At 40.3% G+C, this 19,592-nt stretch overlaps 2 protein-coding genes across 5 annotated transcripts in view; both read right to left on the bottom strand.

Moving 5' to 3' along the window:
* Window positions 1–12,280, bottom strand: part of lrrk1 (leucine-rich repeat kinase 1) — a 238,663-nt gene extending 226,383 nt beyond the window's left edge. For 3 of the 4 annotated variants that reach the window (XM_051711481.1, XM_051711498.1, XM_051711505.1), the window contains exons 1-3: window positions 12,135–12,257; window positions 2,695–2,850; window positions 220–380 (exon numbers count right to left, since the gene is read on the bottom strand). In XM_051711481.1, coding sequence (XP_051567441.1) covers window positions 220–277 — 58 coding nt within the window. In that variant the 5' untranslated portion in view covers window positions 278–380; window positions 2,695–2,850; window positions 12,135–12,257. Of the gene's footprint in view, window positions 1–219; window positions 381–2,694; window positions 2,851–12,134 lie in introns of all 4 variants that reach the window. The other variant, XM_051711490.1, reaches the window with a different exon arrangement.
* A 1,758-nt stretch (window positions 12,281–14,038) lies between these two features.
* The window catches only part of aldh1a3 (aldehyde dehydrogenase 1 family, member A3), a 45,674-nt gene continuing 40,120 nt past the window's right edge, over window positions 14,039–19,592 (bottom strand). The window contains exons 12-13 of the mRNA XM_051711857.1: window positions 14,611–14,685; window positions 14,039–14,180 (exon numbers count right to left, since the gene is read on the bottom strand). Coding sequence (XP_051567817.1) covers window positions 14,105–14,180; window positions 14,611–14,685 — 151 coding nt within the window. The 3' untranslated portion in view covers window positions 14,039–14,104. The remainder of the gene's footprint in view (window positions 14,181–14,610; window positions 14,686–19,592) is intronic.

The raw sequence follows: 19,592 nt of genomic DNA on the forward strand, positions 1-19,592 counted from the left end.
CAGCTGGCAATGTTCCACTTGTAAATCAATGAGGAAGTTGCTCTGAAATAAGCAAACCTTCAGTGATTATTAAAAAAAAAGTTTAGGGTTTATTTGGAGGGGTTGTTATGATATTTTGTGGAACTGTGAAAAGGAATGTTCCTGAGATCTTCCAAATTTGATAATTTTACAAACCTAATCATTTTCTGGTAGATTAGTGCAAGAGGAAATGTTTCTCACCATTGCTGCTGGTACTGCCTCCTGGGTCAGATGTCTCTCCAACATTCCAGTACGACATGTTACAGGGTGAACTTCAACGTGTCATTTGAAAGACATCATCATTGAAGAAATGCGACATGTCCCCAGAGGAATAGATGCTGAGACTCCATCCATCCGTTTGTCTTAAAAATAAAGTGTGCACATTCAACATAAGCTGGGTACAGGTGCAGGACACAATTTGACAAAATGAGAAAAAAGCTGAAAAAAATAAATAAAAAATAAGTAAATCTGCACACTGATATGATATTAATGCTTAAAATGTACTTGAACTAAAATGTTTGGCCTCCAAGTCTTCATCAGGCAAAACCTCAATGTGAAATGAACTCCAGTTTGACATAGGCTAATCAGATTACCCACAGCAAGTCACGTACAGTAATAACACAAATATAAGAAATGGGGTCATACATTCAAATTAATACGTATTTCAATTCATACCAGAAAAAAGCCACATTTTATTTAAAATATTCACAGATACACATACAAGACAAAAACTGAATTTAAAAAAAAAAAAAAAAGACGACGACATTTTGGAAATACACAAAAGATGAAAAAATAATGAAAATATTTTTTAATGAAAAATGAAACATTAATATCAGTGTTTGGATATTTACTATTTTTCCTCATTCTAGGAAAATAAAAATAAAACCCCAGACTCATTTGACATTTTTTTTTTTTAGTTAAACTAGAGATACACATTGATAAAAGATACATTGTATCTTAACACTTGTTGATTTTGATATCAATGTCAACATCAAATCAAATTTTACTATACGGAATATTTACTTTCTTAATGCGCATTTCTGGATTTACTTTGCACAAATCATTGGTGCATGTTATTCCAAAGGAAAAAAAGTGTCCGTTTCAATTTCAGTATGAAGCGCTTCAGTCCTGCCCTATATTTTCAAATTGAATATCCTGTTTCACTTGGAAATACATCAGTTTACAGAACTGAAATGGGTTGCAAATGGCGTTTCATGTTGACTTTAATAAAATACAACAAGGAAACAGCAATAAAATGACATCTGGCACTTTCTCATGTATTATAGTTCCTTGATCATTCACCACAACCAACCAGCTTTTTATAGAACTGTCTAATCTAAAGGAAGTCTGCTGGTCTCTTGCTTTCGATTTATAAAAATGTATCCTTGCACTTAACTCATTCTGTACCAACTGACCCTTTAGCCAAACATGCAACTCACCACGAGAGACCCTTTTCCATTACTGAAGTGTTGTGCCAACTAAAGACATGACTAATTTTTTTCTTGGCCTGAGGTCACTGCTCACCATGTTAGAAACAAAACAGGCTTCTTTTTTAAGTTAAAGTAGGCTACATACACTGAATTTTAATGAGCAACACTGGTATGGCCATGCATTGCATATCTTCATCAGCAGTAAGTGACAGCAGAAGGTAAACCCACGTTTTAAAAGATACATCCAAGTTCCCAAATTAAAGCTGATTAACAAGTAATTGTGCTACTACATAATATTGTTTGAATATGGGATATAATGAAAATCATATGGCCTATTATTAAAAGTGTAATTTGATTAACTGCACTTAGATGTTTTCACTGAATCACGTATGAATGACAAAAATAAATAAAGAAATCGCAGATCATGACTCATACACTAACAAAAATATGGTGCTTTGGAGAACCATGTACGCACCACAGTACATGAATGTCCCATGTTATTGATCAAAGTAGTACCATGATATTACCATCATTGTAGCATGCATCACCACAGTGCATTTGCAAGGGAATAAACCCAATCGTAATATTTGATAAGGCAAAATGATCGATAAAAAAGTACAATAAATAATCGAAAATAAATAGTTGATGAAATTACAACATATAAATCATGTGAGACAATTTGCCTGAACTGACATTTATGAAAAACAATCTTGTCCTAAGAACACAGTTTAACCTTTTGGGTAAAATCTACCCTCATTAGTTGACACTTGCCTGAATGTATGCCATCGTGTTTCCATTGTGTTTACCCAAAAGCAACAGCAAAAATATGACAATACTAAAACTGTAGTTTGAAGGACAGAATTTACAATTAATAAGCTTATTCCAAGACGGATTTGAACTAGGTCTTTGAAACTAAAATACAAAACCACTGCTAAAAAACACCATTTGTGTAACAGTTATTTTGACTCAAAACTAGTAGTAGTCCTTGTGACAACTTAACCATGTGACAACTAGCCCCGGTCTCAACTTTTTGTCTGTATGATACAATCGCCTTAAGATCTTAAGAAAACCCCACATATACTGCAGACGACGCAGCCAGTTTCGAACACTTTATTATAATAAACACAGCTGTGAACACTGCAAGTGCATGATTAATGGGAGCTTTCTGGATTCGCTGCGGCGCGTTGCAAGCAATGTTACTGAGATGACTATTGTATGCGAACACTAGATAGCTTAGTGTACTTACCATCTGGTTGAACATATGTCGTCTAAAATATAACCGTGACCCTTCGGATGCTTTCTGTTTGATCCTTATGATCGACGCACACGGATCACAGCTGCCAGATCTCCACTTCCTGGTCTGAGAAAGCCAACTTTCCCGAAGAGTTCAAGTATCTGTCTGCTGCTCAAGTCACACACACACACACACACACACACACACACACACACACACACACACACACACACACACACACACACACACACACACAATTTCCATACTATGACCGCTCATTATTTTACACAAAACCCTTATTTGGGAGATAAGCCTTTTAAATTGTAGGACCTCTTCAATGTTAGTTTTCAGCACGTGCATTACAATACAGTTGGCTACAGGGTGACTATATTGTGGCTATCCAAACAGAGGACACTGTCTTTTTTATAACATAAAATAAAAGCCATTAAAATCTTTTGTACTTTCCTGAAGCTCATATTTTATTACAAACTCTCCTTTTGTGACGTTTTGTGCTTGTCACATAATATTTTCTGGGGATAGTATGTGAATACAATAAACAAACATTATTTAGCCTATTTTTATGATTTAAGCATTTCAAATTTCATAACAAAATACTTGAAATTGAAATGCATAAATATGAAATCCACAAAAGACGCTGTCCGCACACTGGATGACAAACAAACTGAAAAAAGTCTTTCAAAAATACATTTATTATTATTATTTAACATGTATAGTGAAAAAAACAGTTTAGTTTGAGTTAAAAACAGACCAGCAAGCAAATATTTTAGCTTTGTTCGCTGGTCTGTTTTTAACTCACACTGCACTTTTTCACTATGCAAGTTTAAAAAATATATATATATATATATATATATATATATATATATATATATATATATATATATATTTGATATAATTATATCTGGGGATGCCACATCGTGCCTGAGAGAGGAGATCCCTCCATAGTGGTATTTCCCATGGCATCCCACAGCATCTCTATAATTTCCAGAAACCATGGCTGGTTGGGCCATTTCGGCATCGTTTCCTTGTCCTCTGGGACTTTGCATATGCTGTCACCATAAACCCCAATGCTTTTTGAAACAGCTTCTGTGGAAGTGTTCTCCCCAGTTTGAACTGAGACAGACACTGCAGAATGGCCTGAACCCGCTTGCTCGTGAGGTGCGCGTGCCCGCTCGTGGAGTCGAGGCGGACTCCCAAAAAGGAGATTTGTTGGCTGGGGGAGAGCGTGCTCTTCACCCAGTTCACATTGAGGTCCAAACTGTTTAGATGTTGAAGCAGTAAGTCTCTGTGCTGACATAACAGAGTCTCTGATTGTGCCAGTAACAGCCAATCGTCGAGGTAGTTCAAGATGTGCAAGCCGCTCAGTTTCAGTGGGGCGAGAACCACATCAGTGCACTTTGTGAATGTGCGAGGAGCCAGAGACAGTCCGAAAGAAAGGACTTTGAATTGATACGCTGTTCCCTCAAATGTGAATCTCAAAAACATCCTGTGATGTCATACAATTTGGATGTGAAAGTACACATCCTTAGGTCTATCGATGCAAACCAATCGTGTGGGCGTACATGCGATAAGATCCGTTTCTGAGTAATCATTTTGGACGAGTGCACGATTCAAATGTCTCAGATCCAGGATCGGCCAGGAGACTGTGTATTTCGGCTCGTAACACTGGCGCGTCTTCGGACGAAACCGTGGACAGAACATCGTTGAAACAGGGTGGCCGGCATGCAAATTGGATTGTATAACCATGTTTGATCATTTTTTGCACCCATTCTGAAATACCCGTTAGGGCTTGTCACGCATCTGCATAACGGGACAGAGGGCAATTTGGTCTGCTCACCATATAATGCGTTGCTCACCATAGGGAAGCGGTTGCGCATAATGTGTGGGCTTTGAAGAGGAAAAGGCTCTTTATTGAGAATGTGTGAGCATCTCGTGCATTTGAAACTAGTGCTGTGTTCTTTTTTGCATTTATTGCATTTTTTATTGCATTTATTTGAGTGCAAGACACAGAAACAACATTTTGAACAACAATATTCTTTTCCTGACGAACAGCAGTGGGGAGATGGGAAACAGTGTTTTGTGTCTCCAATCGAGCCTTCTTTGGAGCAGACCCGGTGGGAACTGTGGGCTCTGTTTATCCACTTCAAAGGGCTGTGCCCACCTGGAGCACTTTTGCTGGGGGGGGGTTGTTCTGCTGGCACAAGGTGGGCATTGATACGGCTGCTTCCGTTTGGGCCACGGCTTGTGTGGCCTCACCGGTGGCTCGGCAGCGGCAGGTGCCAGCACTGAGGCAGCAGATATGGGGCTTTTAGTCGGCGCTGGCTCGAAACAGGGAGGGTGAACCAGCTGTGATGTACTCCGTTTTGACATAAAGTGTTTCATAACCTGTGATTGCTGCTGATTCACAACGTAATGCTCAGCAAACTTATTCACAGAGCCGCCAAAGAGGCCAGCTGGAGTCACTGGAGCATCCAACAGAGTGGCTTTTTCCTTATCACTCATTTCTGTGAAGGTCAGCCATATATGTCGATCTAGAATTACCAGGTTGCCCATGGACTTACTGATGGCCTGCGCAGTAAATTTCGTGGCATGCAGTCCAAAGTCTTTAGTGGTGCGGAGCTCTTTGAATGTCTTTGGATCGAAGCCTTGCTTGTCCATTTGCTTGAGGAGCTTGGCTTGAAATACCTGGAGCACCGCCACCACACTGATCCATCTTGTCCTGCCATTGAGTATGCTTTTCCAGCCAGTGCAGACGTTTGTCGACATGGCTTGGGAGGATGTATGGGGCATGATTTCCCTGTTACTCGCTGGGCAAAGGTTTGCCGCTACCAACTCCTCCACAGGGGGTAGTTTGGCATAACTGTTCTCTTCCCTGTGATCCACATTAGAGAGTATGGCATCACTGTGTGAGTGTGCTGAGAAGGTGTGCCAGGACTGTTCGTCATGAACTTCGGGGGAAGAATGTGGAAGATTTGCAGAACATGGCCACTTGACAGCGTCCGGACTGCAGGAACCATTCATCGAGGCGAGACTGTTCAGGTTCCTCTGGGGGAGATCACTCGAGGTTAAGCTCTTCGACCACCCTTGTAAGGATGCGGAGCATCTCCCTGTCAGTGGCGCATGCACGCTCCTCACCCTCGCTGGGGGGAGGGGCGGCAGCACCATCCACTGACCACTCGCCTGATAAAGCAAGAGACATGACATCATCATTACCATCCCCAGCATCAGAACCGCTGAACGACACTAGGCTGCACGCTCTTTCAGAGGGCCGGAGTTCATCTCGGACATAACGTATCGGCAAAGACGCGTCACATGGAGATTGAGGGGCTCACAGGACATGTGCTGGCATGAGGACCACCTCAAATTCCTCCTGCTCGACCTCGTGGCCCCGCCATGCCTCCTCGTGTGAATCCTCGGGTATCACAGAAGAGGCAGTTGGGAGGGCACGTGAGGCTGAATCGTCCCTCAGAATGAGGGCAATTCACGAGCGAAGCGTCTTGAGACTCATGCCCTTGCAGTGAGGGCAGTCTGTCTCCATGAGAGCTTACTCTGCGTGGGCGTGGTCCAGACAGTGAATGCAGCTCTCATGCTGATCTGACGACGGGATGTGCCTCTCGCACATGGAACACTTACGGAATAACATCTTTAAAAAGACGCGAACACATAAGTGACTCTTATATATATATTTAAATAAATATATATTTATATTTCACACAATATACAATATGCAATTGCTTTGTAAGGCTACACAACACCTGCCGAAGTGCTGCGGGGAATCAGGATGCTAAGGCCCATTCACCAGTGAAGCATCAAGCGGCGAGGCGGAGTGATGTTCACCGGAGCACTGCAGGGGAGCGGAGAGTCTTTTTGTAGCCATGAAGAATCTGCCCGCCGACTCGTGTATATCAACGGCGAAGGGTAGATGGCTTCTAGACAAGAGATTATCGCTGTCTAGAAGGAAGAAATTCTGAGGAAATGGTGTTTGTGCACCTGCTTTTATAGCGGACAGTTTTGTGCCAAAACAAGTGGGGCTCAAACACCATAGCCAATATTAGAATATTGGCATTACTGTAGAGAGGTTTCAACTAGGTAGTGTAAGAAAGCACTCCCCATATGTGTTAATAAACGCAATGTCAAGTGTTCTGAGTCATAAGGAATGTTATTTATTCCTATTGATGAGTGATCAGTCAAGTGACACCCGATCACGGAACTGAGCGCCCATGAGCAAAGATGGCAGCCTCCATTTCGCTAGCTTTGAGCACAGTCATAGAGATGAATAGGGATGCTAACAGATTGCTCTCTCCAGATATTTTATAGCTCCATGAATCCTTTCCCTAACCCTAACTGTGAGATTTTTCCAAACTGCTTTTCTGCGCCCTTGAAGGGCACTGCGGGAAAGGGTGCCACTTGAAAGTTTGTTCCAAACAAAAGTAAGGAAACATTTTAGTTTTTTTTCATGAAGAGCCCTTTTACAAGACTATTTGTGAAGGGTACATTCATCCAGTACTTTCATGCTCCCTTTAGAGCGCTCACATGAAGAGATCTGTTCTTCAAAGGGAGTAGGGCATAAGTATGATCACTTTCAAATGGAATTTACCTTGTCTATGGAGGTGTTGCCTGTTTGAGTAACCCCGCCCCTTCTGAAGAAACCACGCCCTATTTTGGAGATCCCACCCCCATTTGGAGATCTCCAGACAGCAGCTATACCTACTTGGTAGAGCGAGAGAGGCCCTGTCCCAATACCCCACTTGCTGTTTAGGTCTTGCCTACTTACCCACTTGTCTTACGTATTTCCGGTGTTTGGCCACTAGTGTGCAAGTAAACGTGAAGGCTGCAAGTGAATGATTTAGATTGCATGTTGGGCAGGGTTGGGAGGGTTACTTTTTAAATGTATTCCACTACAGAATACATGCTGTAAAATGTAATTTGTAACGTATTCCGTTAGATTACTCAAGGTTAGTAATGTATTCTAAATACTTTGGATTACTTCTTCAGCACTGGTAGATTTGTTCAATTGTTTTGACTATAAAAACTCTGCCAGTACAGTAAAACAAAATACCCATGTTAAAAATACATTCTCTGAAAAACCTAAATATCTTATGCAGTGTTGTTTCTAAAACAAGATAAATCAAATTTATCTTGTTTTAAGGATTTTTAGATATTTTTATAGGAAAAGAATACAAAAATTATTATCAAGAATAACATTTTTGCCCTAATATCAAAGGTCTTATTAGAAAAAATTAATTATGATCCAACGTGAATTTTCTTGATAAAAAAATATGACCGTGCCTGGTAGCATGTGCATGTAAAATGGCTAGAAATAGCATTTTAGCTTAGCGCAAAGCTGACAATTTACACACGGTTTATTTCTATTTCTTCTGCTCCAAACTAAATCTAAATACTTTTTGAATGTAACTGTATTCTAAATACCAATGATTTAAATTGTAACTGTAGTGGAATACAGTTACTTATATTTTGTATTTTAAATACATATTCCCATTACATGTATTCCGTTACTCCACAACCCTGATGTTGGGACACTCGTAGACTTAACGATGTTGGTGCTGGATGTAACAGCTGTTTTTGTCTTTTCACTCAGCTGAAGAGACTGTTTCTGGGAGCTGTGCCTGTTCTAGCCTACTTAAAACAATAAATAACTGAACATTTTACCCATCTTTTCATTCATTAATACACTACCGTTTTGTTGGAAGTGTATTGTGCTGTAGGAAATATGTAAGTACATTTTTATAATGATTTTATTGTGTGAAAATAACTGTAAAAGTTAATTTTACTTATTTTGATTTTCAATACTTTGCACATTAAAAAAATTGTTACTGTAAAATTGCATAGTCCATAATTGCTGTAAAAAATTAAATGTAAGCAATTTCGTTCTACTTTGTTTCTCAATACACTGCATAAAACTTAATTAAAAAAAATAACAACTTTATTCTATAAACTTGTGTAATACATTAATAGCTACTAATACAATCCATTTAAATGATATGCTTTGGCTTGTCATTTATATAGGACAACCAAAGACTGCTTTACACAACTTGTCAGTATGGTTTCATACAACATATATAAAAATTATTAAAACGTACATTTTAAATAAAGATTAGAAAGAAACCGTGGTAGCAGTTAATACATTTTAAATTTTAAAACAACATCTACTAGACGGTATATGCTATGCCACGCTGGCTAATAAATTACTAAAATCACCAGCAGTATTAGGCAAGAACAAACAAAATAAGGTGATTATTGGGCGAGAAGGATAACAAAGAGGTATATAAACATAATATTTTGTAATTATGATGCTGCTGCTGCTAAGTCATCCCAAACACGTTTTATAATGTTGAATATATTCATTTATACTCAAATAAATATATGCTTCACTTACGTTTCACTATCTGATTATAATAAATAACTTATGTTGAAAAGCTTTCATCGACGTTATCATGACAAAATTACACCTATCACTCAGGTAGGCGGGGTGTGGCTCCTGATCTTGATGAACTCTGGGATACACTTAGCCTGAAAGACCGCTCTTATAGTCGCTCTAGTGTGGATTTAGTGTAGGTGAAGTGCACTGAGTTTTGGCATGTTTAGACATGGGACAGTCTTGAATACTTACTTCCAGTCGCGTGCACGCGCATTCAAGTTGCCAAAACCGCAAGTGTGGGTATAGAGCGCAACAGTCTGGTTCCGGAAGTAAAAATCTTATTCATTTATCCGATAGGCGAATTGATTTTCAAAGATAACTTATAAACTTTTTAAAAACAGACCTACCACGAGCTCCGAGGTTGATCATCAACGGTATATGCTTCCGTTGAAGCTATCCGTCTGCGTTATCTTAACTTCATTGATTAAAAATCGTGTTTGATGGCGGAATTCATGTTAAACAACTACATTACCCATGGTACAGCAGAGAAAAATCCACACACCAGAGAACCGCGTCCAACGAAAACTGTGAAACGTGACTCGGAGCGACCGCGCGCTCCCATGACGCACTCAATGACGTAATCGAGTTGATCTCCCTTCACACTTAACTACTTATATATTTGTACATATCGGGATATTTTGCAATAAACGTAAAATAGATTGTTTTATACTTATAATCAACAACATAAAATCGATAGTTTGATATATCCCCATTGTTTTTTATTCAATGGCATCATTCGCAATGCTTCATGGGATTGTAGTCTGTGCCCTCATGAAACATAAGTATGCATCCTTGTACCTTTGTCTTTATATCCGATTTTCAAATACATTTTTTGCCTCAAAACAAAGTTCGTGATGTTGTGATTCACCTCAGAGCTGTTGGTTTGTTTCATGGCTCACAACTCTTTTATGAAGGATTTTATTAAAAGTATTTGAAGAAATGAATGGGGGAAATACTTCAGGAACCCAGAGGGCTGAAAAAGTGGGGAGAATATGTAAAAAATTGGCTCGTTTGAGATGAGCAAGTTCTGCGCAGAACCAACCACCGGTGATAACCGGCAGATGCATGCCGGTTAGAAATCTGTCCAACTTGCTCTTATGTCATAACGACATATGTCAAAAAATAGGTGTGTTCGACTTCATGCAGCGCTGCGCAGACCGATCGGCGCTGGACTTAAAGCAGTGCATGTCGGTTAGAAACTTTGTCCGACTTGAACGTCTGCATTATGTATGCCATCAAAATACCGAGAGCGATTCAAGAGCAGCCGGCTAGTACAGTAGCTGCAGTTGCTCCTCTTTTCTCTCTCTCTCTCTCTCTCATTCCAATATATATATATATATATATATATATATATATATATATATATATATATATATATATATATATATATATATATATATAATTTGTATTATTAAATGCTGGGCACAGAATACAAACATAGCATTTCAAAGTTTTACTTTGAACTCTTTAGCAACTAACATTGTATATGCAGATGTTTTGTTATCTATACAGTTAAGAGAGTTCATAAACATAAAGCGAGAGTAAACATGAGTTCATCAACTAGTGTGATACGAGAAGTGAGAACTGTCCGACTTGACTGCTCTTATTTCACTCCTCCCCTGACTGCACCCGTCTACTCTCGTCTACTTTCAAGGCAAGGCGTTTGGCACCTCAAACGAGCCTATTGATTTGAGTGCGCGCTCTGTCGCTCCCATTCAGAGTAATCATCACGTAAGGGCACATTAACACGTGAAAACTGATGCGCAGTATCAAATAGGCCTACACCGAATATATGATAAACCTGTCCTAACTGTAGAGAGCACATCAGTATGAAGACAAAGCCAAACGATTTTTTCAGGTGAAAAAGAGGACATGTCTGGGGGAAAGAGGACGTATAGCCTATTTGTGAGAACATTTGCACACATTTGGCCCTCACAAGTAGCCTATAGTTAAACCCACACACACACACACACAATGTATGATAAACTAGCTATCTAAGGCAATACCATAGACTTCTATTAGACATAAAGCTCATTATAAATAGTAGGCTACTGATTAACCCAAAACCAAAAAAAAAAGTGTTTGTTTAAATTAAAAACACATTATTTAAATACATTATTTACATTAAAACAAATTTACTTTAACTTTGCAAATGTCCCCAAAGGGAGTTTTGTCAGATTTACCTTACTTGTAAATTGGAATTGCTGGAAATGAAATGTATAACAAAATACAAAGGCTATATTATGCTTTTATTCACTAAAATATTGGCAATATTAATTAAGCCTATATTATATAAAATGGCAATTTCTATTGTCCCTTCAATATCTGAATCAGACCTTTGAATGAGTTTGCTCGATAGCAACAAAATCAAAAGTTGGCCCTGAGTTGTCACTTATTTCCTATGTTGAGAAACCACAACAGTTCATTCACAATATTTTTTTATTATTGATTCATTGATTCAGTTTCAGCTTTTTATTCTTTAAATCAAAAGCTATTTAACAAGATAAAGTAAACCATATTTTTTAAGTAATTACATCAAATCACCCGTGTCATATGATGTGTATGTACATTTAGAGTTTAAAGAAAAAAAATCTCACTGAAGGCATAGTTTTTAAATGCTAAATACAAGAACATATGCAGGACAACACGCTCTCCATATACAGAGCAGAGAATGATTCATCTGTCACTGCGATTTGACAGCAACACAATGCTCCTGTTTCAACAGTCACATATCGTGAGGAAACATAGCAGAGAACCATAAAACTTGGAAATCACTTGGATTGATGAACATCCAATCAAAAAGATTAACGTTAGTGCACTTCTACAAGTTGACAAAATGAACTTTTAGCAGATATACACTTTTACACTTTTTTTGGGAAAGCAGGGCGAAAATATTGCTGACTCATCTTGCACCGCACAGATTTTTGTCCAATTAAATGCTCTCTAGAAGAATGGAATTATATGAGAATAAAGGAATTATTTCTTAAAAACTTACTGTTTCAAACCAGAAGTGATGTTCAAGGTGTCTTTAATTGTTGGTTGCTGCTTCTGCATCCTAAGATTTGTTTGAAAACTATTTTTTTTTTTAAAGAGCAACCATAATCTTGATATTTCATTCATATGACAAGTCTCTGTCTTTTACTACACAAACATTAGCTTTACTGTAGCTTTCTCTCTATGCTTCCTCATTTTGGAGGAAGTTAGTCTAGATTATTGATGTGTTCAGTTATTCTTTGTGAAACTAAAACTAGCCACAACCATTCCTTTCACAATCAAGTTTGTCGCATTTATGGATGAATGTGTGTCGCTAATGTGCTAAAGCAATTAATGTCAAAGTACTATACAGTCATCAAAACCAAATGCAGGTCTTTAGAGTTTATTCCCTCATTATGAGAGTAGGATAATACCACTCACAACATATAGAGTTTATTTTACAGATATAAGTCTATCCTTACAGATAAAAGATTATCCTTGGATTTTGTTATAGCTGCCATAACAGGAGACCTTTAAACCTCAAGAAAAATGTAACCACCAAAAAAAAAAATAAAGCAAAGCCTTATGGATGTATGATTATGATATATATATGATCGTATCTAAAAGTAAATGTGAATCTAAAGCAATACAATTGTATTTTATTAAAACTGTGTAAAATTGTATGTGCTTGGAAAAACATGGGTGTATATATACTATATATACAGTATATACATACTCATATATATATATATATATATAGTGACAAGGAGGAGGGCGTGGCCAGGCTGTGATGCTGCACGGCCGGCGCTGAATCAGCTGATCAGCAGGAGAGCGAGATAAAATGGAGCCAAAGGCGCCAGTTCGAGAGAGACGCACACGGTTGCATTGCATGTGTGTCTGTGTTTTGTTAAGTTAAGTTTGACATTAAACTTTATGTTTACTGTTCAGCCGGTTCCCGCCTCCTCCTTGCCCATCCTTAAACTGTTACAGTGGTGCTGAAACCTGGGAAAGGAGGAGGGTTGCGCTGTCGCGGAGTCCTCGCTGCTGCCATCCGCCAGGGGAGCAGCCGCGGCCGTCTGCCTGGGGACAGAGGGGACGCTGCCGGCCGCAGAAAGCTGGAGGAACCGCTGCCGCCCGCTGGAGAAGGGGTGGAGAGATTCCGTCCGCCAGTGGCTGAAGGGCTCGCTGCTGTCTGCCGGGGGAGGAGCGAGCTGGTGTCTGCCAGAGGGCAGAGGAGTGGTTGAGGACTGGGCGACAGCATGTCCGGGAGCCGGCGAGCAAGTTCTTCTCTCTCTCTCTCTGTGTCTCCACTCACCCTTTCCCTCTCCCCACGCCTCCTCTTGTCTGTCCCCCAGGTTCACAGGAGGCGGGGTGGACCACTGGCTGATGGCATGGCCGGAAGGGCAGCGTCTCCCCTCCAGAGATGGGGGGGTGTGTGTGGAGTTAGTCAGACCGGTGGCGCCCCGGCCTGAATTGTGCAGGGGAGGAGTGTGACGTGGAGGAGGGTGTGGCTGGGCCGTGATGGAGAGCGAGATAAAGGGGAGCAGGAGGCGCCGATTTGAGAGAGAGAGAGGCACACTGACGTGTTGCATGTGTGTCTGTGTTTGTTTATGTTTGTTTTAAGTTAAATTTGACATTAAAACTTTGTTTACTGTTAAGCTGGTTCCTGCCTCCTCCTTGCCCATCCTTAAACTGTTAAATATATATATATATATATATATATATATAAAATGTACATATTAGGAAATATTGAGAGATAATGCATGACTTTGCTTGATTTTAAAACATCAACATTACATTCTTTTAATCTGTACAAAACATCTATATAAAATAAACAGGGAATGGTAGAAAAAGGGTTAAGGGGAAAATGATAAATAATTTTGTCAAATTTTTTCATCCCTTGATTGACAGCTGTAGTTATGAACCCAAAGCAGTCTTTTCATAGGTCGTGGTTGGGGTCCACAGAGAGGGGCTGACCTCAGACCAGTAATGTCACAGTCTCAGCTGCTCGGTGAGTTTAATAGTGATGGCTTTGACCTCTGTATACTCCGCCAATGCATACTCACCCCTGCAAAATACAAACACACAATACTGTCTGTCTGAAATGAAAGAATATTTGCATGTATAATCCTGATCCTGACAGAAAATGCAAATGGATATGCAGAAACTCACGGGACAGGTTACAAACATAAAGGAATAGTTCACTCAAAAATGAAAATTCAGTCATCATTTACTCAACCTCATGTATTTTCAAATCCATATGGTTTTATTTTTTGCAGTGGAACACAAAAAGATATTTTTAAACAAATTTCACACAGCTCTCTGTAACCAAACACAATGTGGCAATCCAAACATGCAGAATGGGGAATGGGGTTTAGAACAAAACTAGGTTACAAAATAATGACAGAACTGTCATTTTTGTGTGAAATATTCAACTTTTCAAGTCTGGATGAACTTTCAACATCAGTGTAATCTAATGCTCATAATGCAGCACTCACAGCTCTCGTCCATTTCCTGACATCTTGTAGCCTCCGAATGGAGCTTGAGCATGTAAGGCATTGTAGCAGTTCACCCTGGAGAGGAGAACAGAAAAAGTGGTGATCTTTGACCTCATCTGAAAAAACAAAAAACAAAAAACAAAAAAACTTTGCTCTAACATCATTGCTTCCTGACACCTCATAGGTAAATTAAAACATAATTTGGATCTAATCATCATAATGAAATTTAACAGAGACTTTGTGACATTATACGAAAAAAAAAATTCAGATGAGGAGCAAGTTATTACAATTTGATCAAAGAATATAAAGACAAACATTTTTGTAAATAATGTGCACTGATGAATCATGCACAATAAGACCAGAAACATGCATTTAGAAGGTAAATAGGGTCAATTTTGATTTCATCTTGACTTAAATAAATGGAGTTTCATAACAAAGTTCGGGAGGAGCATGTTCATTTATTCCGAACAATCACATCGCCAGAGAAAGCGTATATAAGCAGCTGCTTACATCTATGCTGCGACGATTCCTCCAGCATTTGGCTCCACCCACTTACCCACGACAGATCTGTGCGACAGTTTTGGATGACACACTGCTCTGCGCAAAGCATTTGCGTCATATAGCCTCTTCCATCGCAATCGTTACGTTGTTCATCAAACTGCTGCAGCAGCCACTATTCATATTTCGTGGCAACATTGGCTGCCAATTTAATCGTTGTTTTTGCACTCTTTCATTTATTTTCATTTTTCCTCACCGAAGCAGACCTGGCGTTGTGGCTGCCTCCACACAGGCCACTGCTTCGTTGTATACCTGTCGTACAGCCACCTATGGCTGTACACAGGTCCTATTTTTCCACCCGGAGCGGTCTCTGAAGCGCGAGGCTGCCTTCGCGAATGGGCGCTGCTCCGGCTTCATGCCACTTGAGTTCTATTACAGCTTTAATTTAACGTGAAGGAATCAGAAGATTAACAATTTAATTCAAACATTATTCCAACGCACTCCAGCATTTCAATCCGGTTCTCCTGCACAGATGATTCCTGTCAGCCTGATTACATCGCCGTGCAACTCGTTTAGGGTGTGTTCCATTCAGTGATCATTCCCAAGCCCTATTCCCTTCGAAGTCTTTACCATCAAATGTGATTGGAGGGCTAAGAAATGGCTTTTAAGCCTTTATTATCAGAAATTCCATTTGAAGTTATCTTTCAACATGACTATTATGATTGTTCTCCCTTCAAAGTGCCCTTCGGAGTGTGATTTATTCCATGTGGAACACAGGGGCAATCATGCAACAAGTGAACTTCCTTTCAAATGACCACAACACTAATTACAAACATCTTTCCAAATCAGTGCAAACATTTTAGCGCAAGATCACTGCCGCAGCAGCATCCATACTGACCCTGCTACAGCTCACTACAGCTATATACTGCTTCTGTCCGAACAGACATGAGCCGAATTCGGCTCCGCACATGGCAAATCGCACACTGCGTTACAACTCATTCAGGAATCATTCTGCAAACAAGTCTCGCCTCCTCGAAGCTTTTGAGCTCAGCTCCGATAACTATGAAGCAAGCGCTTCTACAAACTTCTGTTCATCTCTAGATTATAACATGACTTTCTCTCCTCCCACCCAGGACAAATGTTTCACGCAGGTGAAATCAATCCACCATTGTAATTTTAATTCTAAGTCTTCTCTACTTTTGCCCGAACCATTGGATTACAAATTCTAAACAAGCTTGACCATAGAACCTAATTGCTGTATAACTTTAAAGTGTTTCAACAATCTGTCATAATTAACTTCAAATCTTGTGCTCCACTCAAGTGTTTTTTTTTTCTTTTTCTCCCCAATTTGGAATGCCCAATTCCCAATGCACTCTAAGTCCTCATGGTGGCGTAGTGACTCGTGACAAATCTCAGTTGCCTCCGTGTCTGATACATCAACCACGCATCTTATCATGTGGCTTGTTGAGCGTGTTACCACAGAGACATAGCACATGTGGAGGCTTCACGCTATTCTCTGCTGCATCCATGCACAACTCACCATGTGCCCCACTGAAAGCGAACCACATTATAGTGACCACGAGCTTACCCCATGTGACTCTACCCTCCCTAGCAACCGGGCCAATTTGGTTGCTTAGGAGACCTGGCTGGAGTCACTCAGCACACCCTGGATTCAAACTCGCAACTCCAGGGGTGGTAGTCAGCGTCTTTACCCGCTGCGCTATCCAGGCCCCCGCTCTGCTCAAGCTTAAAGTAACGGGTTGAAATTGGCGCCGGATGATTCGGCTTCGCATTTTGCTTCATCCTCACAATATTTTTCTGTAGAATTTATTACAGGTTATCAATATAAATAAGTCATATTTATTCACAACACTACTGTAAAGTGGCGCCCAGATAGTCTTAAATCCAATTATCTGGCACGACTCCAAATGATTTTGTACATTCTCGTCAAAATGAGATGAGTCACCCCGTGCCACTAATACAGAGTTAATTGAATTACTCACATTACGTTGGAGAACAATCTACAAAGCTCTAAACCATACGCTTAAATATCAGACTAAGGTATTCATCATGGTACTTAGTTTCAATCTTGGTACTTAGTTTCAGGTGCCTTCTAATTTAATGACAAATCACAGCTTTAAATGATGTGGTACGTATGCATATGCAAGCATGTATCCTGACATCGCTTCACAAATGTTCCAGATATTTAATCTAGCAAACAATTAAGTTTAAGGTGTCGGCAGATGCTACATTTAATTATGTCTGCCTCAACAAGTGTTTGTACAAGTGTGTTTGCACGTGTCTTGCAACACCTAATCGTAAAAAAAACCCAAAAAGTTCGAAATATCATCCTAGAAGTGCTTTTACAGGGGATCCCCTTTTACTATCCTGGCTCAACTATTTGTCTGTTTACCCAATCGCCAGCGTCATTTAATTCTAGGGGTTTCTGCAAATGTATGTTTTACATGTTACTGTTTACATTATCTGTAAATGTTATATTATCCATAAACCTGTCCCTCTAAGAAGCAGCAAGTAGTGGCAGCCCTGCTTCCAATGTTTCCAACAATGTAAACCCACTATCAGAGTGCTGGAATAGGTCATTATCTCAGCAGAATGCAGATGCCTGGCCAACCTTGAGCCCCAGCTAGCCGCAACGTTAGGTGCGGACTGATGTGATCTAGATCAGACCGCTTCAGGTTCCTTCGGCCACATTCACTAATGGCTCTAATACCGATCCACTGCAGCCTCAGCATTTTACCATGCTTCTGCCGAAGCACCCTTCGTCTATGCCTCACCACAGTTGTAACAAACCTCAACTTTGCAACTGCAAGTCCCTTTCTCCTCCAACTCATACGTAACATCCCGGTAACTCATCGCAAATCTTCTCCTTGGGCAGTGCGCTCAAGCTTGGCAACACCGCAACCCCTGCTATTGGCTCAATACATCTCTGAAGCAGTGCAAACGCACCATTCATGTGCCGCAACCACGGCATGTCTTTCAGGCCATGCGTCTAAGCATCCATGGCTCCATAACCGTGACATGTTTTTTCTGCTTAAATGTCCCATATTATGCCACTCATCCCAAACAAACCATTACCCACCTAGTGATTGACAACAAGTGGGCTGTTTTAGGTCTTCCCTAAACAGCTCACCATAAGCCTGCATCAATCAATTTCATTCAAATATAGCCTACTATATGCCCTCCCATCAAATGTCATGCTTGACGCCTCAGCCAATTCGTATCGCAGAATGAGTTCTCGTTTATATGCAATGTAACATTTTCACACAAAAACATGGGATCTTCCTGTTAAAAGCTGTGTGGTCTCAGCTTGAGCATAGGAAGTTCTTTTAAAATGCAGCAAATATCACTTTCACAAGAATCAAGTGTTCTACCGTCAAATGCTGTGCAGGCCCACGCCCATGGATTCAGCCGCTCGCAGCACTGAGCGAGCTCAGTAAAACCATTCTCACATGAATCATATGCTCTCTCTTTGAATGCTGTGCAGTCCCACACTCGAGGATTCAGCCCGTTCATATCACAAATAGGGGGTGGGCTCTCATTTTAAAGCAACTTTAATCACTTGATTTGAATGCAGCACGTGCTCTCCTGTTCGAATGCAGCGAGAGTCACCGCGTCCAGGCTGTGGGCTCTCCCATTCGAATCTCAATACAGCTCTCCCGTTCAAACGCTACTGCTCTCCCGTTCAAACGCAGTACGGCTCTCCCGTTCAAACGCAGTACGGCTCTCCCGTTCAAACGCAGTACGGCTCTCCCGTTCAAACGCAGTACAGTTTTCCCGTTCAAATGGCAGTAAGGACTCACTCGTTTGAATGTAGCTAGAGTCACCACGTCCAGGACGTGAGCTCTCCCATTCGAATCGCAGTGAGGGCTTACCCGTTCGAATCTCCCATGCGAATGCTGTGTGAGCTAACTCACGTTTATTTGTATCGTGGGCTCTCCCGTTCGTACCGCTGTGAGGACTCCCCCCGTTCGAATGCAGTGAGGGCCCCCGTTTGATCGCAGGATGGGCTTGCCTGCACGAGTGGCAGCAGAGCCCCACACTAGTGGGGTTAGCCCGTTTCCAACTGCAGAGCCAGCATCTGAAGTGAACTACCAGCTCCTTTTGCAGTTTGATATCAATAACATGTTAGACATACAATACCTTATGACTGAACAGGGTACACTAACCAGTGATACTTTATATTTTACAGATCAAAGAAAATAGGGCCTACTAGCAGGGTTGGGGAGTAACAGAATACATGTAACGGGATTACGTATTTAAAATATTAGTAACTGTTTTCCACTACAGTTACAATTTAAATAATTGGTAATTAGAATACTGTTACATTCAAAAAGTATTTTGTATTACTGAAGAGATTACTTCACATTTTATTGTCATTTGTTTCATTTAATATTTAGTCCTTTCAGATGGAAAACATTTATACATATAAATGATGCAATCCAAAGTGCATTTGAACAGCGGTG

Source organism: Myxocyprinus asiaticus, chromosome 1 (genome assembly GCF_019703515.2).
Source record: "Myxocyprinus asiaticus isolate MX2 ecotype Aquarium Trade chromosome 1, UBuf_Myxa_2, whole genome shotgun sequence".
NCBI classification, from domain to species: Eukaryota; Metazoa; Chordata; class Actinopteri; order Cypriniformes; family Catostomidae; genus Myxocyprinus; species Myxocyprinus asiaticus.